We start from the raw sequence: 24,295 nt of genomic DNA, 5'->3' as shown, positions 1-24,295 counted from the left end.
GAATCTCGAGTTAGGCGCGCTAGTCTTGGCGGCAGATCCCAACCTCGCTAAGAAAACCCGCACAACTCGACTCCTGACAGTGTCACAGTGACAGCAGCAACGTTGCATCACACAACGTCAACGCGATTCAGATAGAGAGACAAGATCCTGCGCTAGGATCCTGTCGCTCTTAATTGACACCGTCCACATCACACTGGTGCGATAGCAAAGGAGGCCTTCGGAGGAAGGCAGTAGGCGGGCGTCATGAGTGACGTGAAATCCAAGGTGCGGAGCAATGATCTCAAATCCTACAACTATGAAGCTCTATATGTCTCTCATAAGCTTTGCGCTTTATGCCATGGCAATTGCTAACATTCGAAATCTACAGAACCTTTACGAGCTCCTCGGTCCGCCCGGTTCTATAGCTCTCCTCAAAACTCTAGCTAATCTTCGACCACAGGTAATGACAGTGATCAGGATTCGGACAAGGAGCCAGCACCACCTACAAAGGTGACCGATAAGCCAGTTGCACGACATGGCAAGCGTGATGCACCTGCTTCAGCCCCGAGTGAGGCTCGTGGAGGAGGTGCTGGAGGCGAGCGTGGTGGACGCGCAGGACGTGCCCGTGGACGTGGGGGGTTCTCTGGCAACGATGGAGGTAGGTCATTTCGTTTCTACAAATCGGAGCTGCATGGCGAATGGGCTTCCTTTATACGGCGATTGCTATTTTACACGCAGTACTGACATTGAGCCCAGTTTTTCGCGACCGTGAAGCCGGCTCGACGAACAATCGCGACAAGCCCACCGACGATGGACTCCGTCAAGATCGCCACGCAAACCGCATCGAAGGTGGCCGTGATCGAGGCAGCTACGATGGACGCGGTGGCCGTGGGGGCCGTGCTGGCAGAGGTGGACGCGGCAACCGTGATGACCGCCACACTCGTGGCGTTCCCAAGTATGCATCACCTCATTCGCCCTACGAGTTTTGTCTTTACTGACCTCTTTCCTCTACAGCGACCACGTCAAGCAAGCCGACCAATCATGGGGCGCACCTACCGGCGAATCCGAGTGGAAAGACGAACAAGCAGGTGAAGCCATTGCCAAAGCCGAAGAGAAGGACGAAGGTGCAGCTGGCGGGTGGAATGCTAGCGCTGCCCCAGGAGACGACTGGAATTCTGGCGCCGCTGCGGTCTCCACTGACGCAGCTCCCACAGCTGACGCTGACGGTACTGCTCCGGCCGAGGGAACTACTCCCGCCAATGCTCCAGCCGAACCAGTCGCGGAGCCTGAGCCCGAAGACAACAGCCGCTCTTACGCCGACTACCTCGCCGAGCAGGCAGAGAAGAAATTGAAGCTCGGCGGTGGAGTGCCGGAGGCTAGAAAGCCAAATGAGGGCAGCAAGGACAAGAAGTACGACAATGCGAAGCCGGTCGCTAAAGATGAGCAGGAGGACTTCTTCTCCGGCAAGAGCGAAAAGGCCAAGCGAGAACGTCAGCGCAAGGAGAAGAATGTCCTTGATATCGATATCAAGTACGTCGAGCCTCAAACTGGTCGAGGTGGAGGCGATCGCGGCGGCAGAGGACGAGGCCGTGGTGATCGAGGAGACTTCAGAGGCAGAGGCAGGGGTCGTGGTGACGGTTTCAAACCGAGAACCGACAGTGGTTTCCGTGGCGGACGGGGCAGAGGTGATGGTGGCTCTGTCAACGTCAAAGACGAAAACGCTTTTCCAAGCTTGGGCGGCTCATAGCTGAGCCTCGATCTCTCCTAGGATCTGGAACACCAGAGAGGGGATTTACGGATCAGGTACGCAACAGATAGTGTGATCAGATCAGGATGCATCTTGAAATGATTTTCGTCGAGCTCGAACAACGTCGACTGTAGAATATCTCGGTGGCATAGCTTAGCAAAGCAGATCAAAAGCAAAATCTTCTTAAGCCATTTACCAAATCTCTGCCCCTCTTTGTGCTGTGAGTCGAGCATGACTACGAGTTAGAGCTAGCTTACCCACCGAAGGACCTTCTACAGGGGCAAAGAAAGGAATCGTGAACGCTGCTGCCGTGTTTCAAAGGGTCATGAATCCATTGGAAAGGCATCTTTGGGGTTCACCGCCTGTGCGATGAAGCTCTTTGCGTCCGTCTCCCCCAGCACGGTCATGTTGATCATCCATCCATACCGCCTAGTACCTCCCCTCTAGCTGGTAGTCCATACTGCTGAGCTGTTGTTGTGTCGCATAACGTCGTCGCTTTAGCCTTCGTGTTACCTTTTCAACGACGTCTTTCCCCGCTCACTTGACGCAATTGCTAGCCTGATTCCATTGTCGTTTGCGCAGAGATGGATTCGTTGATTTGTGGATTGGGCAAGCTGGGGGGCTGATTGACCTGTCGAGCGTATAGTCTGGGATTGGATGGGCAAGATTTGGTGCAAGGTGTTACGGAAAAGGAAAGTGGATGATCTGAGTATGACTATGCTTCCCCTGAAGACATAACTTAGAGACGAGAGGGTCTGGTTTCAAAAAGTCGGGCGAAGAAATGCAGAAGGCTTGGTCATTCATGAGAGTGTGCCTGGAAGTTACTTTCAATCTTAGTGGTACTAAATGAACCATCATGATTCTAGTCAAGCTCTGCAGGACCACTCCATAGCAGGTTGTATCGTGCTTTGGAGCAAAATGGTCGCATTTATGCACCGAGTTTCATGCAGATGCACAAATAAGATAAGGTCGGCTATGCACGCTTATCCACTCCAAGACTAGAACCGGGATGAGTCAGCGGATCTTCTCCGACCTCACCCCTTCACTCTGGCTTCAACACAGTGTGATGACGACCTCTGAACTCCGAGAAAATCCGCCCGCGATCGATTATACGAGCCGGAAGATAGATGTGGGCGAGGCAAAGAGGTGGGGCCACTGCTGGGAAGGAAGCTATATGTTCATATGAGCTAGGTTGTGTCCCTGTACAACAGCTTGTTGAAGCTAGCTCTCCGCGTTACGCATTGCACTTGACTTGCGCCTTTGCTTGATATGCTGCAGAAAGACGAAAACCCCAAGTGACCACTCGCATTGCTGTAGATGACGTTGATTCTTGCTCCTGCCGCCTTCCTATGCATTGCGAACCGGTTTCGAAATGGGATCTGAGTGATTTGAAATGAAACAAAAAGATTGTGATGCCGCTCCACAAGGCCGATTCGAACTCCTGACCTCGCTTGTATCGAAAATAGATTACGGGCGCGGAGAGTATCAACAGCTGCCAGCGGCGACGACAGCGCCCTCAAGAGGAAGGCAAAAAAGGCAAAAAGATGTAGAGGTATCAGAGGATCAAAATGGCAAAAGACTCCACCACCAACCCGAAGGGTGGTGGCTTACAGAAAATCCGAAGATTTTACTAGTACCGCAAGATCAGGGTCAGTGTCTACGCTAGCTCTGTCTGACATTCTTCCACTAATGTGGTGAAGGGTGAACGACTCAAGCTAACAAGACCAAATCTCCTTTCATTCTTGGATGAAGATGTTTATGCTATTTCAATATATATTCTTTATTTTCCACGATCTATGGCCATAAGCCGGATTAAGTCCGTAGTTGCAATTGAACTCACATCATGCGTGTTTTCATCTGCGATTACATGCCCTCGACACTGCCTATTGCCCCCTCTTCTAATCCCACAGCTTGCCCACCTAAAGCTAGAAACTACCATCATTTCTACACTTGCCATGCCTCTCTACCGCATCAAGGGAAAAATTACCAAGGGTTCGCGCCTTGCTAAGCGTGAGAGGTCCGCTAAGCATAAGCATGACCAGGTAGCGAACAGGGGTGAGCACCATCGAAAGATGTACAATTCTAAGGGGAATAGACCCGCTGATTTTGCGCGTTCGCTAGGTACTCACCTTCGCGATCGGCGCCTCCAGCTCCATAATTACAATATGCGGCAGAACCGCCGCTGGCTCACAGCCAAGATACACACCGAAGACGACGATGACATCCCCGAACATGCGCGCTGGCCGCTCTTGCAGCACTGGACCAAGACCGAGCACCACCAGCAGAACCCCAAGATTTCTGACGGTCTGGCGCTCACCGACGACGTCAAATCTGCGCTGGCTTTGCTGACGGACGAGCGCGCTGTGGCTGCTGCCCAGCAAGGAAACCCGGAGCGTGTGGCAGATTGGTGGGTGCAGCCCGAGATCAAGAGCAAAAGAAAGGACAGCAAGAAGAAGAAGAAGGGCAAAAATGCCAAGGAGCAAGGGGCTACGGCCGGTCAGGGAGTCAGTGTTGAGGGGTTTCAGGACGATTTTGGGGCATTGGCATTGGGCAAGGACGGGGATATAGAGGAGAAGATGAAGAGGGAAGAGGGCGGTGTTTCGTTAGAGGAGGAGTTTGAGGGGTTCGAATCCCCAGTCATGATGTCTCCGGCGGGGTCTGTGATCGGCGAGGGACAGGAAGAGGAAGAGGATTGAAAGTGTCTTATGCTTGCGTTGTGTGTTTCTGTTGGGTGTTTGCCTTCGGGGCGGGCCTTAGGTCACAAACAGGGCACCAGATATTGCGAATGAAACCGGTTTCCGCTGATTATATCTCATACCAATGACAGTTATGAAGTTTTCTTTGCCAAAGTACAGCCAATGGAACTATTCAGACTTGCAGAAAAGGCAGCGAAACCAGGCAAGATATTGCAACAAATGACATTCGTCAAGGTCTCTATCCCCAGGATACTCAAAAACCCAACAGAAATTGATCAGACTGCTTGGTGCTCCACTGGGCTCGTCTTCGTACAAAATCTAGCAAATTGTTCGAGTCAGATCCTCTGGATGTGCAAAGAATACACCCCGTCCGTGAACACAATGTCCATCGATATTCCAGTGGGAGACCTTGGGAATACGCTCTCCTTATCTATTTATACCACAGTTCCAGGGTTTTGGAATGGCATGTCGTTGGCCGGAGAAGCGCCGGAGAAGATTCCCCTGCATCAATTATGCACTAAATTATGCCGCTGGCCATGCTTCCCCGCATTTTGCAGCGCTGATCCGGATGTCCTGACAAAACAGCACCTCTACATACTAATTCTGCGCTTTGATCTACAATCTCTGAATCTAACACCGTTGCTGAGTTATCTTGTCATATCGTCGATTAACATTCAATGCATTGGCTTCTCACTACAATTGCCGCTGGTTCGGCGCTGCTGAGTCTCCCTGTGGGAGCTTCCAAACTCACTCCACCAGTCGTGCCGTTGGTCGTCAGGAACCCGTATTTGAGTACGTGGCTGGGCGACGTGAGAGAAACACCATGGAACAAATGGCCAATGTTTTGGACTGGAGAAGAGGTACGTATCCTCAGCTCAGCCGGGCCAATCATTTTGCGCCGTCCATGGAATGCCGAAGTCCCGGGAGCGCTTTTACAATAAAGCTGACGTCTGCGTTTACATAGATTGGGTTTGGGGTGCTGGCTGCTGTTCCTGACAGTGGAGATGTATACCCTCTCTTGGGAAGACCCCACGATTCCCTACTTCTTCGAAAGGACAATGGGTGAGACGATCGAACGCCGTGGAGTCACGGACAGAATTGCTTATATCTCTATCTTAGATTCAACGTCTCCTTCTGCAGCTACCTCGGCACCACCTTCGACGCCTCGACGACTAATCTGACATATCGAATTCCCGCTCCTCGGTCTCACAAATCAACTAAGCCTCTAGAGGTCGTCATCTCCTTTCTTTCGCCCATCACCCCAACTTCGACCCTCCGCCAATCGATTCCAGCTTCCTACATGACAGTATATGTCTCGGGTGGATTCAATGTTGATATCTACGTCGACATCAATGGTCAGTGGGCGAGTGGGGACAGAGGAAGCCGAATTGTCTGGGACTTTGATCAGCAGCAACTCGGAGGCGACAAAGCGTTGAAGACCTGGAAAATCAGAAGAGAGACAGAGCAGTTGTTTTCAGAAATTAGAGACCAAGCCGAATGGGGTACCTTGCATTTCTCCGCTCCGTCCGTAGGTCCTCCCAGAGCCCATTACCGGATGTCCTCAGACTGACGCTGCTAGGATGTCCGTCACGAGTCTGGGACCTCAGGACTCATCCGTCCGCGATTCGCGCGGACTGGTACCCTTCAAAACGCTATTGACGAAGACTTCCGCGGCATCATGGAAGAGGAGCCTGTCTTTGCGTTCGCCAAGTCTTTCAGCCTGAACTCTTCGTCAGCATCGTCCACTCACAGTGTCGACAGCGTCATGTTCACTATTGCACACATTCAGGACCCAGTCGTCCAGTTTGCCGCAGAGCGCGGTCTGACCTTTATGAGACCGCTTTGGGCTTCTTGGTTCTCTTCAGTCGAGTCTCTGTTGGCTTTCCATTACCTAGACTTTCACAATGCTGCGACGCTTGCTAGCAACTACTCCACGCAGCTTGCTAAAGACGCCTACGTATCTGGAGCAGATGATTACGTTGACATCGTTGCCCTGACCGCGCGGCAGGTAATGGGTGCAACAAGCTTCGCTGGGACTCCTGACAACCCAATCCTGTTCCTCAAAGAGATTTCCTCCAATGGCAATTCTCAGACAATCGACGTCATCTTCCCGGCTTTCCCATTCTTTCTGTATACCAACCCTCGCTGGTTGGCATACTTGCTTGAACCAATTATCGAGCACACACTTAGCGGCCAATATCCTAATAAATATGCTTTGCACGATCTTGGAACCCACTTTCCAAACATGACGGGACATCCCGACGGAAGGGATGAGTATATGCCGGTGGAGGAATGTGGAAATATTCTGATCATGGGTTTAGCAATCGTCAACAGCCTTTTTTACGATACAGATGTTGCTGCTGGCTCGCACTGGGCGAGCCTTGGAAGTCAAAGCTTTGATGCTAACCCCACAACCAGCGCTTTCTCGTTGAATGATCTAGAGGAGCGAGAGGGCGTCTTCGGACTCGACGATTCATGGGGCGGTTCTACGAAAGGACTGAAGCAGGCGCAGAAATGGGTCACCAGGAGTTATAGGCTTTGGAAACAATGGACCGGCTACCTTGTGGAGTTCTCTTTGGAACCAGATCATCAGCGCAAGTCAATTTGGTTGCTGGCAGAGGATCTATTGCTAACGACTCATAGTCTCTACCGATGACTTTGCGGGGCCTCTACAGCTACAGACCAATCTAGCTCTCAAGGGTATCATTGGCATCAAAGCTATGGAGGGCATTGCCAACGTAATCGACAACAAGGAGGACGCAAAGAATTTCAAGGTCCGTACAAGAATGTTGCTTCTAGGCGATTGTCACTAACGAAAAACCCAGAACATCTCAGAAACCTACGTCTCGAAGTGGGAAGAATTCGGCATCTCCCGCGACGGCAGCCACGCCAAACTCGCATACGACTGGTACGGTTCCTGGACGACCCTCTACAATCTCTACGCCGACGCCCTACTCTGCTTCCACCTCGAGGGAACATCGCTCTCTTCATCGGTAAGCACCGTTGAGCACCATAATCACCAAAAGCCCTTAGAACCTGGCTTCGACACACAAAATTCAAACAGCACCGGCTTCGTCTCTCAACACGTCTACAAAATCCAGTCAGACTGGTACCACGCCGTCCGTCAACGCTACGGCCTGCCCCTCGACAGTCGTCACCTCTACACGAAAACCGACTGGGAATTCTTCGCCGCGGCCGTCACCTCAAAATCTGTCCGTTCCGAGATCCTAGAGAGTGTAGCCAAGTGGCTCAACGAGACCAGCACCGATCGCCCGTTCACGGATCTTCACGAGACGGAGGGCGATGGTGGCTTTCCGGGTGCGCACTTCATGGCGAGGCCAGTGACTGGGGGCCATTTTGCGTTTTTGACGCTGGGGAAGGCGTGTGGGGGAAATGCCATGGACGGGTTGGCTTTTCTGGAGGATGAGAGTCTGCTCAAGGGCGCGGACCCGTGGGACGAAGATTTCGTTTTGGACTTGGGGGCTGGAGAATTGTAAATGTCGTTTGGATATAAATTGGAGGAAGAAGAAGAAGAAGAGATTGGATGATGAATGGAGCTGGGTACAAAAATGTTTTGCATCAGCCTGAATTTTCGGTACGAATGTCCGACAAGATTGGACAAGATGGGGAGGGTACACATGTAGGGTTTTCAAAAGTCTGTCCGTGTATCTTTGTATCAAAAACAAAACATGGCGCCGTTGACCAACAAATGTGGCGCTTGGCCGGTATCTCACAGGTCTTTGCACAACGCAAGCAGTGCGAGAAGGAAGGGCTTCCGTGATAGCGAATACGTTATTTGATCGGTGTCTTACACGTCGTTAATGCAACATCAGCAGCGAATCATGGCTTTACTATTGACAGCAAATGCAGCATCCTTACGGCATCTCGCTTCTTCCCCCACATATGCAATACCAGCGATCACGAAACCTCCCATATCTACGTTACCTCCATTGTGTCGCAAACGCTCAGAATCATACACCAGCAACATTTCAAACCCGCTCACAACTCCTCCCACAGATTTCTTTTCCTCTCCCCCCTCTTTTTCTCTTGGGGCTGCTTCCCAATCTCCTCCTCCTCCTCTTCCCTCCTCTTCTGCTCTTTCACGCTCTTCTTATCTTTTTTCCCTGCAGAGGTACCCCTCGCCTTCCCACTCCCTTCGCTCCCCGAACCAGTACTGATACTCTCCCCCGTCCCTCCATCGGTTCGCTCACTTTCACTGGGCTCTTCCTCGCCGGCGACACTATCGGCAGCAGCCTCTCGACGCCGCCTGTTTTTTGCACTATTGACTACACTCATCAACACGCCCATGCTGCCGGTGCCACTCCTCTTTCCTAGGCCGGATGCTTTACCCGGACTCGGTAGCGTTGGATTAGGCGGCTCCACTGTCGGGCTAGGGTCGGTCAGCTGGAAGGCGGATGGGTCGGGATCAGGAAGACGCTTGCGGATTAAAGAAGCGAAAGATTCCTTCGAGGCGAGCGTGTTGAAATCTCTGGTTGTGGGAGGGACGCTGTTGGGTAGTTGTGCGAGCTTTGATGGTGGGGACGAGGGAGGTGGGGTTGGCGGGCGTGGGAGGAAGAAAGGGATTTTTAGAGGAGATTCCTCAGGAGACTTTGTCGTGCTCTGCGACTCGACATCGTCGTCTGTACCTTTGCTGTTCTTTTTCAGATTTGTGGCTGTTCCTGCTTCGGTAGTACTGCTGTCCTTGGGCTCTTCGGCCATGTGTGATGAACCATTCGTAGCAGTATTGTCTGATGAGGCTGACACAGGCACGTAAGATTCAAGCGTGTTGCTGCTATTTAGTGGGGACAGTGGCCGTTCTGCGGTTGTAGCGAGGTTCTGTTCCGACCTGGCAGGCGAGGAGTCAATGCTGGTAATAGATGAAGATTCGCTAGGATGAGGCGATATGACTCCCAGAGCTTCAAGTTGGTCTGCTGCATATCAGCCGGTGAAGAGAATGAATGAGAAGGTCAGCTTACCCCAGCTGCGGTAGTAGTATCGAAAAGTAGCGAAGGGCGCGTCGAGAGGATCGAGCAGTGCATACTTGTAGTAACGCTGAGGATGATTGTCCAAGAGGGTTCCTGCATTGACGAGACTGTTGCATGGGTAGCCACGTCAGTTGGCTGGCCGCAGTGGAAATGACCGAACCACTTACTTGATGCCACCTACTGCTTGCTGCTGAGACTTTTTCTTGTCGATGTTCGGGGAAATGCCGACACTCTGAATCGTTTGGAAACCTGGCTTAACCCTCTTCCTACCCTTCGATCGAAACACTTTGATTTCCATGACATCGCTCAGGTTGTCCAGAGCACCATTGTGGAGACCGGCAGTGTCTGGGCCAAAGCAGAGAACTCGTTGCTGTAAAGTAGTACCTCTAGCAAGGGCAGAGCTATGACCCGGCTTAAAGAGACCGAACATGGTCTTGCCTCGGTAGGCATCGTCCTCGCCACAGCCCCAGCTCACGACGGAATTACCGTTGAGGTAGAGCTTGAAATAGTAGAGCAGTTTTGGTGGATAAGGTGGCGAAATGCTGTATGAGATCCAGAATTGCGAGGATGGGTACGTCGGGATGTACACAGATACTAGCGAGTGATCTGGATTGACGAGCGTCGGTGCATTGGAGAAGGGATCCGTGGGCGTCGTCGGCGGTGCATATTCGGGAATCGTGAGAATGTCAAATTGTGAGATGAGGGAGATGGTGATGCTTCGATATGTGGGCATCTTGGTAATTGGGGTTGATGCGTGATTGTTTGCGGTGTTGTTGTAGAGTAATGCTGCTAGTCCATAGATCCATTTTCTTCAACACTTTTGCATTCAGATACGGAAATTGCTCTTTCGAAATTCACGCCTTCCAAATCTCAAGGCAATACGCTGGTCTAGCCCTCTTGGATCATGCATGCGTTGCTCGGTCCCATTTGGATTCTGATGTGTTGAAACTCGTGCAACGCTCAAAACCATACTTTTCAAGGGCTGACGGCCGGAATTTCTCAACTACTCATCCGAAGACAGAGCTTTGAACCTGGCCGATCCATCTAGGCTGAAGTTTGAGCAGCATATTCGCGGCCTCATGAGAGCTTGACTTCGACCGTCAAGATGCGGTTTACACCGATATCTGTCTTCCTTCAAGCAGACACAAGCTTTTAAACATCTCCATTTTGCCTCGTCACCTCCCCTACTACCGCCTTGTTTCCCTCCAATATCCTCTGAACATCCTCCTTACACTCGGGAATCCCTTTGACAATCTCCTCCGCCAGCATATCCCTGAAGCCCGCAAACGCCTCACTCTTCCCCTTCAGATACTGATTACTCCTCTGCACCGCCTCGACAAGCTCTCTCGTGTATATGTCTGGGTTGCGACCTTGATCGATATAGTCTATTATCTCCGGAGGGAGACCAATAGGCAGGGAGGAGGACGAGGTCGAGAGGGTCGAGAGAGAGGTGGTGAGTTGGTGTCTGTAGATTTCCGGAAGGGTGAATTAGCAAAAATATCCAGGTCGAGGAAAGGCGATGGAAGAGCATACATTTTGCGTACTAGCTGCTGCTGGGTATCGGGACCAAGGTAGCCATGCACGGCAGATTGGATCTCGAAGAGGTTCTGGATCACGTCTCTGAGACGGTCTATAGCATGCTGTTAGCCTAGTCATCTGGAGACATATAGGTCGGACCATACCATCGACGGTATTTTCTGGCATTGGAGCCATGTCGAATGTAGAAGGAGCGAAAGTGGAGTTACACAATGCCCAAGGCCGGAGATAAGTTGACGGCTTTGACCTAGTGGCTTTGCTCTTAGCCCCCAAATCCGATGATCCTCATGATATGTCACATGATGTGGATCACCTCTCGCAGCTTAAGGTACTTTGATTGTTGGAAGCCTGGTGTTATATGTTCTGACCTTCCCTCTTGACGTATGGTTCTTCTTTTCGCTTACTTGTAGTAGAGCATTCTTCGTTCGCGCAGTATCAATCGTTCTTCATCCTTTCTTCTCTCTCTTGCCGTCCATGCTTTCATGATGGTTAAGTTCTCCTATCAGAAAGGCCTCAGGCTCAACAGAACCATTAGAAGCCATGGACAGTCTCAGCATTGGAGTATCCATCCAGGAGTTCGAAGCTCCAACGACCTTCCCCTTTCAACGCCTCCCCGTGGAACTCCAGCTTCTGATGCTCCAACACATCCTTGTATCCCCAGCTCCAATCCTCAATCCCAACATCCCACTTAACGCCCAAAAGTACTTTGTTAGAGGCGAAGAAAAAGGCCAACATCAAGTCAACCCTCACATGATCTTCACTTGCAAACTCTTTTACAAGGAAGGCCCCCGTCTACTCTACGGTCACAATACGTTCATGTATACATAATCCTAGACAACCTTTCCGTATACGCTGTCAAAATGTGACATGGAGGAATGCAAACGATGTGTCAAGAACAGCATTTCACCTCTTGCCCCGATTGCAGAACATCCGCCCGCCATCCCCTGCAATTGGAACCTCGCTTTTCAAAAGCATGCCGCGAACATCCATCTGCGGCTCCCCGGCACCAATAACTACGATTTTCTCAAGGACTGCGAGAAGCCGCTGCAGCAGATCGTACAGCACTTCACCAACCTTAGAACATTACGACTCGATTTTCTAGACGTATCTACAGGCCAACAGTCCGCATGGGACGTCGATGAATACTTGATGCATGATCTCCTGTCTACTCTCCGATCTACTATCTGGAGCACCATGAAGGAATTCCAGGCCCCAGATCGATCTGCCGGAGCCTTGAAAGAAATCGTCCTTACGGGCCTGCCTCAAAACGACTTAAGGTATGTCATGAAGCAGTATGCGCGATTACTGGCTCGGAATGGTAGATTTTGCGTAGGATGGGGAGTAAAGAGAAAGCGGTACGAATTGCTTGGTGCACGGGGGGACGGTGAGGTGACTAAACGAGAGGATTTGGAACTTCTATGGATGAGGGTGGAGGAAGAGGGGGAATGGATCGCAGGGGAGTGTCACAAGAAGGGCAGTAGGTGGTTGTTTACGAGGCAGAAGCCCGAGTCGAAAGCTTCATGGTCTCAATCCCCGCCGCTTCCAGAACCAGAGCAAAGTCAAGAGTCTAAGGCATGGGACCAGGAGTTTGGAGAGGATCTGGAGACACTTGCGAGTTTGGACAATCTTCGAGGACGCGAATGAAGACCTACCGAACCAGCGAGTGAGCGGTTCGGAAATAGAGCCCGCGGCTTTCAAGACCCTGTTGGCTTGAGGCGTACCCGTCTTGAAATATCATATCCTATTGGAACCGACCCCGTCTTCCGCCAATTCGAGCATTCCGAACCTGTACGTTTGTCAAGCCAAACACATATCCTGTTCGTCTCTATTTCTAGATCAACAACAACGACAACCCACATCAGGCATTTCCTATCCCTCTTCCTCAAAATCTTCCAGAGTCTATACTTCAACAAGGGCCACTGACTCGCCGATCACGGGGCTGTGGAATAGAATCTCTTCACCTGAGTTTCCGTAGGGGTTGGGCTACCGTGCTGTCTTGATAATTGAGAATAGTATCAGGCGGGAGTACAACAGTATACCCAAACTTTCTGCCCATTCCTGGGTTGTTGGTCCGACGATGCATCATTGTATGTTTTGTGTTTCTTTTTGGTTGATTTTGCGGTAGTATGCGCGTTGGTGCAGTGATAAGGAACAGTAGTGAACTGTTGAAGATGCCGGCGGTAGACAACACTCATCGGGTTCATACACCGTGTGTGTAATCTTACGTACGGCTACTTTACTCTATCCTGTACATTGGATACATCCAAATCCATACCACGACGCTCAAAGCCTAAACATCCCTAACCCTCATCTCCTTCCCACTGCCTTGCGTGCTTGTACCTCCAGCCCCACCATCTATCTCTGTCTCTACCATTTCCAAGCCGGACAGGTCAGGGTAGCGTTTACTGAAAGTGGTTTCCCAGTCATCGTCGGCAGCGTCCAACGACGATGTCTCAGGGAGTGATTGCTGCTGTTGCAGCCGCGAAGGAAGCGGTTTCCTGGCGACGAGAGATGGAGGTTTGGCAGGTGATGGCGGTCTGTCGCCCGTCCGGAGGATTTGAGGTTTCGGTTGCGGCTTGGGTGGGCCAGTAGGGCGGGTGAATGGCTGTTCGGTTGCAGGCGCGCTGTGACGGGGAAGGTTCTGGAGGAGCGGTGGTCGATTCGACAAGGATAGATTGGGTCGGCCAACGGTTGGAGGCATGTCAGGTAGGGGTTTCGATTGTGGTCGCATTTGGGAACTTGAGCCATCCGATGGATGCGTTGGTGTCTGACGAGAGGTGGTTCGAGGCGGATGGACGGGCTGAGCTTGCCGAACTGGCTGCTCGTCTGATGAATCCGTGAAGTGGCCATATCCCGATGCAGTCTTTGTTGGTGATGGTGAAGCTCTGCCGCTTTCATCAAGCAGCGACTGGACTTTGCTTTGAATAGAAGCAGCCTTGTTGTTCAACCCGGCCGGCCGCCGTTTGCCATCGTCACCACCTTCAGCAAGACGTTGTCGGTAAGCAGCTGCAGCATCAGCGACCCGTTTCTCCTCCTGGGACAGTCGGCGCCGCTCGAGTTCTCGCCGCATCTCTGGAGGAACCTCTTCAGACTCTTCAAGAGCATTACCATCATCACTCCTACCGTCTGTTGCCTCAGAGCCTGCGATTGGCGTGAGATCATTTCCACGCACAGGTGAACGGCTTGAGTCTCGTTGTTCCGGAGCTCCAGTGTTTGTCTCAAAGCGCCGGAAAGCCTCTCCAAATCGGCCAGCGAGGAGGGATTTGGTCCCTGACAGCGATACTGATGGCATGCTAGTCCTCTTTATGTGCCTTGATCCGCTGCTAATTCGTTTCTCCTTCCGCTTCGAGGCATCTTCCTCTTCCATGGCCTTCAGAAAGTCCACGTCGGAGTCTATTCTGACTGCTTCCTCTCCATCACTCGCTTCTCCTGTCAAGGCCGAGGTCAGAAGTGGAGCATTGACTGATTCCTGGTTTGATTCCTCAAGTTTAGATTTCTCCCGAGATAGTCTGCGCAAGAGGTTTGGCTTTGACGGTGTTTGGACGCTCGACGGTCTCGCTTTCGAATTTGCCGACTTCGACCGCTGAACCGTGACATCTACACCACTAAGGTACGCGGACCGATGCCTCACCTCAAGTGAGGGTTGGTAGGCCTTTGAGGACTCTTCATTCAAGATTTGGGATTTAGATCTATGGCCAAGGAAGTTGGGCCGCTTTTGGCCCACACCATCAGTCTGAAAGGAAGTAACTTCCAACTCCGGTGCATCAGATACTCTTGGCTGGCTTGAGGACCGGTGGGTTGGAGAAGAAGGGGGAAAGCGAAAAATTGGACGATGGGAATTGGCGGTGTTCTGTAGGGTGGGGGAAGGTGGAGATGGCGATGTCATGGTACCAATTGATACCATTGTAGGTCTTTGAGGAGCTGAGTCTTGACGCTTGGGGTACGGAATGGCTTTCGACTTTGCCATATCATCAACGGTAGGCTTTGGCTTTACTTCGAGGCTCGGAGTATGTGCATGAGGTTTTGACGGCGTTTGAATGGGAGTTTTGGTGCTTGCTTTCGGCTGAGCAAAGGCATCGTCTGCTAACGCATCGGTCACGCGTTGACTGATGTCTTTTGGAGGCTTGCTCTTTGCTTCAGCATCAAATGCAAATTTGCTTCCGGAGTCATGAAGCAATGAGAACTCGTCCAGAGGAGGGAATCGTACTGAAGGGTCATCTGGGACCGGCGATTCAGGTAAAGTGGTTGGAGCCGCGTCGAGGGCAACGAAAGGGTCGTTCGCGACAGCTCTTAATGGAGATGGACTTGGTTTAGGCTTGTGATCTGCACCAGCTTTGGTGGGCCTTCCACGGCGCATTGGAGTGATGTCTGGTATGGTCTGTTTCTCTTCAACGAGAGGCGCTTTGAAAGCGCCTACCGTAGGTGGGGAAGTGAGGTTTGGTTCAGGGCAAGGTAGATGTTGGTTCCGTTGAACACCTGACTGCGTCCGGCCAGAATATATCTGGAAAAATGAGCAATAATTTTACCAGGATAGAGAGAGAAAGGCTCACATCTTTGATTGGGATATCTGTGCCTCGTATCAGGCACACCTCGCGTATTGCCTGATATATGTTAGGCCGCTGTTGCGGATTCTCCCTGAGCATTTGAGCTAGGACAGATTAGCGGTACCCTTTGGCAACAAAAAAGAGGTCCCGTACCTATCAGCTTCTTTATTTGATCGGAAAATGACGGATACCCTGGGAATTTGAAGCTCGCATTGAGTATCGCCATCTGCCCCTGTTCCTCAAATGGTGTCTTGTAGTAGCAGAGCTTGTATAACAACACCCCAAGCGCCCAGATATCACTCTTCTCATCTATGGGCTGCTTCCGGTAGACATCGATCATTTCAGGGCTTCGATATTGCAACGTAGTGTTTTTCTGCACGTCATCCTCGATCAATCTACCCTCAACTGCGCTTGTAGCAGCGGGCCTTGGAGGAGCAGTTGACCCGAAATCACAGAGCTTGTAACGCCGCGTGGAGCCGGAAACTGTGATGAGGACGTTTTCGACCTTCAGATCTCGATGTAGGAGGGGCGGTTTGAGGTAATGCATGCATGCCACGCCAAGGGCAACATCTGAGAAGATTTTTAGGACCTCGGGCTCGGTGAGGCGATTCTGTAAACGAGTATTCATGAAGTCGATCAATCCTCCGCCGTTACAATATTCCATAAGTAGAAACACTTCATAGCCCCCTCCTTTCAATTGCGAAGCGTGAGAATCAATGTAGTTGACGATTTGACGGCGGCCCTTCAGCTTCTTCATTGTTTCTACCTCTGTCCGCATACTGGCCAAAGCCTCCTTGTCGGGTACAGCAACTCTTTTGAGAACCGCACCATCATCTCCATCCACCGGTTTTGGTAGCCGTACGAGGTAGACATGAGCGAAACCTCCCTCAGATAGATACTTCTCTATGACCACTCTGTGCCCGCCCACCTGGACTTTTGTGCCAGGTACGAAAGTCCCACTTGGTATCGCGGGGACCACAACCGCGGCAGGAGCTGCAGCATATACAGGCTGTCGAACAGGGGCGGCGAAAGGTGGAGGGTTAAAGACCGTAGACATTGTGGAGGGAGGGCAGATTGCCAGGCGTAGTGCTGGCGCAGGGAAATGATTACTACCGGAGCGTCATTGGGACGGGTGTGTACCGTGGTTTTGTGACCAGTTTGACGACAGAACATAAAGAAGCTATTCAAGCACAAGGCCAGGTATGGTGGATTGAGGCCGCAGGCAGCGTTGAATCACTCGCGGCTGTGTCTCGATACGCCAAGGAATCCCACCAAGCGATTTGGGCTAGAGCTACAGTAATCCTCTGCCACGGCTCGAAATCCGTTTTCGCCTTGAGAGCAGCTGGAATCCATAATGAGTACAGTAGTTCATCATCATCAGCATCATCATAATGAGTACAGTACGAAGGTAATCTGTGGTTGTTGCTTGGAGATAGTTCGACCGACGAAGAGTGATCGATTCTCTAATCCATTGGTCTACGTGTTCTACGATCCCCAGGGCGACGATTTGCACCGACAGAGCAGAAACAAATATCAAGCAAAGCGACAGGGCGCACACAGCAAAGTGCTCAAGAGATTGGTTCGAATGTTGCAACACCCGCTCCTAGCCCAGCCAACTGGACATTCACAGGGGGCGGCGAGACGGTATGGTGCAGGCTTTGAAGCAATCCGACGCTGACTCCTGGCCTTTGTTTCTGCGACCCTATATTGAAACACGGTAGCTATGGACTGTGCATACTCTAAGAAAGCTTGACGGATGGGTGATTGAAGTAAGTTCCATGGAGGTTGTCGAACGTCGCAGAGAGTACTCCGGAAGTATCCAATAGAAGTGAAGGTGCAGGATCGAGCGCTCATTGGGTTATGTGAAAAGGGTGAAATGTGAAGGCTTTCTATTGGGTAATTTTGATGTTAGAAGAGAGGTCGGGTGTCTGCTGTAGTAAGAATGGTGTTTGATAAATGGCAGCCTTGATGATAAAGATTGACACAGCCCCTATTTCCAGTTGGCTTTTCTCTTTTCTCTTTTCTCTTTCCTCCTTTTAGAGCCACTTGGCGCTATCGACGCAAGCGCTTAGTTCCGCCAAATTCATGCCACACAGCGGGTACTTAATAAGGTCCCCCCCGCGAGATCCCAGGCCCGGGAAGCAGCGAGCAGCGACTTGTCAGCCTTACCGACTCATCCAACCACTGAATCCCACAAACAACGTCCATTTTGCTACAAGACGCCTTGGCTTTTCTTGGGATTTTCATTGGAATGCAAAAAGTAAAGTAATGCGGCTACATAATGTTGAGAAGAAGATTGACATCAGATGTTCCATTAATCCTTTCTTTATCGACGCCAAGCACACTCGAAGCAATAATACTGCTGCCCCACATTGACAGTTGCAGTGACAGTGACAGTGAGGACGACAGTGACCAACAACTAAACATCCATCACCAAGAATTCATAAAGCTATGACCTCGAGGTGAGTCAGCCACTCAACTCCTCATTGGATCCTTAACTAATGATCACGTGCAGACTAGATCGCCTAGTAACGTATGAGTGGCTGCATAAAAACCCCTGACCTCGGCTAACTTTGCGTCTTTCAGGCTTCTCGAAACAGGATCTACCCAACTGATCAGAAACACTGCCGCCCAGCAACTCGGAGATGTCCAGAAGCAGCATCCAGATGATTTATTCAACCTCTTGACCCGAGTGCTTCCCTTTCTAAAATCCAAATCTTGGGATACTCGCACTGCTGCTGCCAAAGCTATTGGCGGCATCGTCGAAAACGCTAGTCGCTTCGACCCTAATGGCGACGACGGTGACGATGGCTTCAAAGCGGATGACTCCATCAAAAATGAGCCTAAGGGTGACCCTTCGCATCTTCCCTTGGTCGCTCTGGGCCAAACCCAACTACAGCTGAAGACGCTTGACCTCACAGCAATCTTGACCAATGGCAAGAAGCTTTTAGGCAGTGGAGGCAAAGAGCAAGACTATGCCGTCGCATCCATGGATCCAGCGACAAGGCTGGACTTCCAAAGGAGAGCTTCGTACGCCACGCTAGGGCTTTCTGGCGGAGATGTCGACGATCAGATTTCCAAGATCCTTCGCGAGATGAACATTCCCAAGGCTGAGGAAATCAATCCATACGCTACCCGAGTGCTGCCAACCATGCCCAAAGTCGACACCTCCGAAAGTATGGTCTCGGATGATCAGGCGATACGATCGCCAAGTCCCTTCACACCCGGTGGAGACCCTGCCCAGACGTCATTGGATGGATCCGGACTTAGCAAGCGTCAGCTGAATCAGTTGAAACGGAAAAAGAAGCTTGATGCCAGATCACAGGCCAGCAAAGTTAGGGTGGTGGATATTTCAGCTCGTCGACCAAGTAACAACACACCAATTACGCCAGCCGTATCTGAACCATTCGCAATTAAGTCTAGCATCAAACAGGAAACGGACGCTGACGGCGATACCGACATGTTCTCACTGACTCGCGCTAACGTTGACGAGGATGCCAAAATTGTCTCAGACTTCAAAGGCTCCATTGTTCCTGAGAAATCTGTCTTACAGACTGAAGCCGAGGAAGAAGGACTTGAGTGGCCATTTGAACGGTTGTGCGAGGTGCTTACGGTAGATCTCTTCGACCACCACTGGGAGATCCGGCACGGGGCAGCTATGGGCTTACGTGAAGTGATTCGCGTCCATGGTGGAGGTGCCGGTCGAGAGCGTGGAAGAAGTAGGGCTGTCAACGATCAGGTCAACAACAGATGGCTTGAGGACTTGGCATGCCGCTTATGCGCTGTCCTAATGCTGGATCGCTTCGGGGACTACATTTCCGACAATGTCGTCGCACCCATTCGCGAAACTATCGGACAGACCCTTGGTGCTCTCATGGCGCATCTGGAAGCCGCGGCGGTGACTTCGGTCTATCAAGTGTTGTACCGTATGGTCATGCAGAAAGGGTTACAGCTCACGACACGCATATGGGAGGTGTGTCATGGAGGCATGATTGGGCTTCGGTACCTGGTGGCAGTTCGAAGCGATCTCCTCGTGAAAGACAACGGTCTCATGGATGGTGTCGTAGAAGCAGTCATGAAAGGCCTAGCCGACTGCGACGATGATGTTCGGGCTGTCAGTGCTGCTACACTAACTCCAATTGCCAAGGAGTTCGTCGCTCTTCGTCCTGCTGCACTTGATGATCTTATAAACGTCGTCTGGGACTGCCTATCAGACATTCGAGACGACCTCAGCGCGAGTACTGGATTCGTAATGGATCTCCTTGCCAAGCTCTGCAGTTTTCCAGAGGTGTTGGTTGCAATGCAGGGGAACGCAGCAAAAGACGAGGACCATTCGTTCACCAGTCTTGTCCCGAGATTGTACCCTTTTCTTAGACATACGATTACTAGTGTGCGATCTGCCGTCCTTCGCGCTTTACAGACTTTCCTGCGAATCGGAAGTCAGGATACAAGGGGCTGGGTGAGTGGAAGAATACTCAGGCTCGTCTATCAGAATCTGCTCGTGGAGCGCAATGAAACGACACTTAGTCTATCCCTGGAAGTCTGGAACGCGCTTTTGGAAGCTCTTGTCGAGAAAGACGACTCGGAAGCTACCTCTGATTTCTTAGAGCACATGCACGATTTTTTGATCTTGGCCCTCCACCCAATTGGCACCTCTCGAAACCCACTACCGATTGAACTATGCTACTTCATGAAGCCTTCCGGGCAGCTTTATGGACCACCAAATCCTGAGATGATCAAAGCAGCTTCGCAACAGGCTGTTGAACCTGCTGCTAAGCGGAGAAAGAGGTCTGAGAAGAAGGAGGAGCCCCCATCATCAGCTCACAACGTCGATGGACATATGATCTCTGGTGATGTTGACCTTGTGGGTGTTGATGCACTGATCAGATCGAGAATATACGCAGCCAAAGCCTTCGCACGGGCGTTGGCTCTTCATCCGCCTCCTGAGTCAAGCTTGAACGGCATTTCTGATGGCCTACGATCGCCGTTTTCAACGACACAAATGCTTTCTGGGCTGGTCATTGAAGAGCATGCCCGGCAGATCCCGAGTTCTTCAGGCAGGACCGGCAGATTTAATGCAGAACTTTTGTCGGTTCTCGACACTGTACGACCTGGAAGCTACAGCGATGTCTTGCCATACCTGAGGGTTGTACGAGCTCAATGCCAGGCATTGCAGAACGCTTTCCGAGATCACGGACACGTATCTCAAGCTAAGCTGCCATCTCTCGCCATTGTAGTCCAAGGCGAGATCGGGGCTGGCCCAACTGCCTTCTCCATATCTAACGCAGAAGCTTGTGTCGGTGCCGATTTTGACCGATTAAAGAAGGCTCTTACGCCGGCCCACCGGATCACATCAGTCCAAATTCTGAACGACGCTCGCACAACCGCCGTTGAAGCAATCGATGAGGCGAAGAAAGTCAAAACAGAAAGAGATATGCGCATCCGAGCCGCTGCTGCGTCTGCGCTCATCGCTGTCGGAGAGATTCCGAAGAAGCCGAGCGGCCTCATCAAAGGTGTCATGGACAGCATCAAGATGGAAGAAAACATCGAATTGCAAAAACGATCAGCTTTCTCGATCGCATCTCTCCTTAATCATTACGCGTCTACACAAAAGCGTGGTCCTGCTGATAAGGTCACTGCCAATTTGATGAGCTTCTACTGCATCGACACATCGGAGACCCCGGAGTTTCGCAACAACGCCACAAGGTCGGATGTCATCTTGTCACTCCACAAAGAAGAAGACCGGAAAGATTATGCCAATACGTCTGACTACGAAAAAGAAGCTAAAAGCGCAAGGACCACTAGGCGCGGTACTAAGGAAGCGCTCGATCAGTTGTGCAATCTGTTTGGTACTCAGCTGTTTGAAAAAGCACCGATTTTAAAGTCCAAGATTGAAAACCCTCTTCGTCAAGCCTTCGGCGACGACCCACCAGTGGACCTTGAAGACAATACGGAGTTTGGTCAGGAGGTTGTCGATGGTCTTTCGATACTACGCGCTCTGGTGCCAAACGTCCACTCGAATCTTCACGCTTTCGTCATCGAATTGATGCCTCTGGTGGCAAAAGCATTGCGTAGCCAACTCTCAGTCTTCCGATATGCAGCTGCCAAATGCTTCGCGACAATATGCAGCGTCTTGAGGATCGAAGGCATGACCATGTTGGTCGAGCACGTTCTCCCATTCAGCAGTTCAGATGACCTCCATTGCAGACAGGGTGCGATCGAGCTGGTATATCACCTCATTCATGTAATGGAAGACAGCATCTTGCCCTACGTTATCTTCCTCATAGTCCCTGTGCTGGGCCGTATGAGCGATTCTGACAACGATGTACGGCTTATTGCAACTACTACCTTTGCCACTTTAGTGAAGCTTGTGCCACTAGAGGCCGGCATACCAGATCCACCAGGATTTCCGGAATCATTACTCAAGGGTAGGGATCGAGAACGCAAGTTCATATCGCAAATGCTCGACTTCAAGAAGGTGGAGCCCTTCGAGCTTCCAGTGGCCATCAAAGCTGAGTTACGATCATATCAGCAAGAGGGTGTGAATTGGCTCGCTTTCCTGAACCGCTACCACCTTCATGGTATCCTCTGCGACGACATGGGCCTTGGAAAGACACTGCAGACACTGTGTATTGTAGCGAGCGACCACCACCTTCGAGCCGAAGAATATGCGAAGACTAAAGCTTCGGATGTCCGAAGACTTCCATCTCTCATTATCTGCCCACCAACACTTTCGGGCCATTGGCAGCAAGAGATCCAACAATTTGCCCCATTCTTGTCCTGCCTGGCTTATGTCGGGCCCACCGCGGACAGGGCCAGATTGAGAGACCAGCTTGGCAAGACGGATGTAGTCATCACTTCCTACGATATATGTAGGAACGACATCGACGTCTTCATGCCATTCAGTTGGAATTACTGTGTCCTCGATGAGGGCCATCTCATCAAGAATCCAAGGGCAAAGACTAGCATGGCTGTCAAGCGACTCGTCAGCAACCATCGTCTCATTCTTTCCGGAACCCCAATACAAAACAATGTCCTCGAACTTTGGTCTCTCTTCGACTTTCTGATGCCGGGCTTCCTGGGTACGGAAAAGGTGTTCCTCGACCGCTTTGCCAAACCAATAGCCGCATCTCGTTTCAGCAAATCTTCCTCCAAAGAACAAGAAGCCGGGGCTCTTGCCATCGAAGCTCTACACAAACAAGTCCTACCATTTCTCCTTCGACGCCTGAAAGAGGAAGTACTTGACGATCTCCCGCCTAAGATTCTCCAAAATTACTATTGCGACCTCTCCGAATTACAGAAGAAGCTCTTCGAAGACTTTGCTAAGAAGGAGGGCAAGACCCTCACTGACAAAGCCGGCAGCGATAGCAAAGAAGCTAAACAGCATATCTTCCAGGCTCTACAATACATGCGCAAGCTGTGCAACTCACCATCTCTTGTTGTGAAAGAAGATCACAAGCAGTACGCTGCCATACAATCCCAACTCGCTCGCCAGAACTCTAGCCTCAAAGACGTCGTCCACGCCCCCAAGCTTACAGCTCTGCGCGACTTGCTGGTAGACTGCGGTATCGGCACTGATCCTGCCGAGAACAATAACTTTGTCTCTCCCCATCGCGCCCTCATATTCTGCCAAATGAAAGAGATGCTTGATATAGTCGCCAACGACGTCCTGCGCGCTCTTCTCCCCTCCGTTCAGTACCTGCGCCTGGATGGCAGCGTGGAAGCCAACAAGCGTCAAAATATCGTCAATCAATTCAACACAGACCCCAGCTATGACTGCCTGCTGTTGACTACCAGCGTCGGTGGGCTCGGACTCAATTTGACTGGTGCAGATACCGTCATCTTCGTGGAGCATGACTGGAATCCGCAGAAAGACCTGCAGGCTATGGACCGTGCGCATAGGATTGGGCAGAAGAAGGTCGTGAATGTGTATCGGCTGGTCACGCGGGGCACATTGGAGGAGAAGATTTTAAAGTATGTTGTTTCCTAATCTTCATGACCACTTTTCCTCCATCGAAGGTGCAAAAGCTGACGCACATGTCTTGCACAGTCTTCAGCGCTTCAAAATTGACGTTGCTTCCACCGTGGTGAACCAACAAAACGCCGGTCTCGCAACTATGGAAACGGACCAGATCCTCGATCTCTTCAATCTCGGCGAGACGGTGCCCGCCACTACGCTTGACAATAAGGACACAGAAGGTAGAGAAGAAGACATGGTGGATGTGACCACTGGTGAAGTCAAGGAGAAGGGTAAGAAAGGCTGGCTGGATGACTTGGGAGAGTTGTGGGATGAGAGAGCTTATGAGGAAGAGTTCGATTTGGGAGGGTTCCTGAAGACGATGAAGATGTAATTGGAGCACAGCCTGTTGCTCATCATCTATGGGGGTGGATGGCTCATTTTACGCGGATGAAGGGGTCGTGGGTAAGAGGAAGGAAGCATCGGCCCTGCTGCATATTAGCGATGAGCGTCTTTTTGAGCATTTATAAGCATCTTGAGCGTTGACGTTGCGATTTCAGGCCGGCTTCTGGCCGCTGAGCGGTACCATTAATCCGAGAGCCACCCTTGTTGGATAATCCCACCTTGTCGAATTGAAAGTTGAAGCGGACGGACTATTCCCATCCAACTCGAAGAATCCATAATCTTGCCGACTCCAACGTTTCTAACCCCACATCCCAGGTGCATCCTACCTAGACGTGGACGGCTTCGCGTTGGGCCCCTCGCCCTCGCCCTCCCCCTCGCCCTCCCCCGACCCCGGAGTCTGCGTGCGCGGCGACCAGGCACGTCTTTCGTCTACGGAGTACTGAGAC

The 24,295-nt window shown here is 51.3% G+C and overlaps 8 protein-coding genes across 8 annotated transcripts; 5 read left to right on the top strand and 3 right to left on the bottom strand.

The window, feature by feature from the left end:
- Window positions 1–295: 295 nt before the first annotated feature.
- HO133_000674 (uncharacterized protein) lies at window positions 296–1,726 on the top strand (the record flags this gene model as incomplete). Its single annotated transcript, XM_037291611.1, has 4 exons — window positions 296–386; window positions 440–637; window positions 736–934; window positions 994–1,726. 4 exons carry the CDS (start codon window positions 296–298, stop codon window positions 1,724–1,726), a joined length of 1,221 nt encoding a protein of 406 aa, XP_037151973.1.
- Window positions 1,727–3,681: 1,955 nt separating this feature from the next.
- Window positions 3,682–4,422, top strand: HO133_000673 (uncharacterized protein; the record flags this gene model as incomplete). Its single annotated transcript, XM_037291610.1, has 1 exon — window positions 3,682–4,422. The coding sequence occupies one exon, from the start codon at window positions 3,682–3,684 to the stop codon at window positions 4,420–4,422; it is 741 nt and encodes a 246-aa protein (XP_037151972.1).
- Window positions 4,423–5,245: 823 nt separating this feature from the next.
- Window positions 5,246–7,919, top strand: HO133_000672 (uncharacterized protein; the record flags this gene model as incomplete). The annotated part of the gene is made up of 5 exons (XM_037291609.1): window positions 5,246–5,282; window positions 5,652–5,950; window positions 6,002–7,016; window positions 7,066–7,196; window positions 7,248–7,919. 5 exons carry the CDS (start codon window positions 5,246–5,248, stop codon window positions 7,917–7,919), a joined length of 2,154 nt encoding a protein of 717 aa, XP_037151971.1.
- A 502-nt stretch (window positions 7,920–8,421) lies between these two features.
- Window positions 8,422–10,140, bottom strand: HO133_000671 (uncharacterized protein; the record flags this gene model as incomplete). Its single annotated transcript, XM_037291608.1, has 3 exons — window positions 8,422–9,350; window positions 9,399–9,514; window positions 9,575–10,140. The coding sequence occupies 3 exons, from the start codon at window positions 10,138–10,140 to the stop codon at window positions 8,422–8,424; spliced, it is 1,611 nt and encodes a 536-aa protein (XP_037151970.1).
- Window positions 10,141–10,559: 419 nt separating this feature from the next.
- HO133_000670 (uncharacterized protein) lies at window positions 10,560–11,120 on the bottom strand (the record flags this gene model as incomplete). Its single annotated transcript, XM_037291607.1, has 3 exons — window positions 10,560–10,872; window positions 10,941–11,037; window positions 11,090–11,120. 3 exons carry the CDS (start codon window positions 11,118–11,120, stop codon window positions 10,560–10,562), a joined length of 441 nt encoding a protein of 146 aa, XP_037151969.1.
- A 690-nt stretch (window positions 11,121–11,810) lies between these two features.
- Window positions 11,811–12,587, top strand: HO133_000669 (uncharacterized protein; the record flags this gene model as incomplete). The annotated part of the gene is made up of 1 exon (XM_037291606.1): window positions 11,811–12,587. One exon carries the CDS (start codon window positions 11,811–11,813, stop codon window positions 12,585–12,587), a length of 777 nt encoding a protein of 258 aa, XP_037151968.1.
- Window positions 12,588–13,233: 646 nt separating this feature from the next.
- On the bottom strand, window positions 13,234–16,544 carry HO133_000668 (uncharacterized protein; the record flags this gene model as incomplete). Its single annotated transcript, XM_037291605.1, has 3 exons — window positions 13,234–15,444; window positions 15,494–15,591; window positions 15,641–16,544. The coding sequence occupies 3 exons, from the start codon at window positions 16,542–16,544 to the stop codon at window positions 13,234–13,236; spliced, it is 3,213 nt and encodes a 1,070-aa protein (XP_037151967.1).
- A 1,394-nt stretch (window positions 16,545–17,938) lies between these two features.
- On the top strand, window positions 17,939–23,838 carry HO133_000667 (uncharacterized protein; the record flags this gene model as incomplete). The annotated part of the gene is made up of 3 exons (XM_037291604.1): window positions 17,939–17,949; window positions 18,074–23,461; window positions 23,538–23,838. The coding sequence occupies 3 exons, from the start codon at window positions 17,939–17,941 to the stop codon at window positions 23,836–23,838; spliced, it is 5,700 nt and encodes a 1,899-aa protein (XP_037151966.1).
- Window positions 23,839–24,295: the final 457 nt, after the last annotated feature.

This window comes from Letharia lupina, assembly GCF_014066315.1.
Source record: "Letharia lupina isolate WasteWater1 chromosome Unknown contig_11, whole genome shotgun sequence".
NCBI classification, from domain to species: Eukaryota; Fungi; Ascomycota; class Lecanoromycetes; order Lecanorales; family Parmeliaceae; genus Letharia; species Letharia lupina.
The sequence above is the reverse complement of the archived record's forward strand: the minus strand, read 5'-3'. Positions and strand labels throughout refer to the sequence as shown.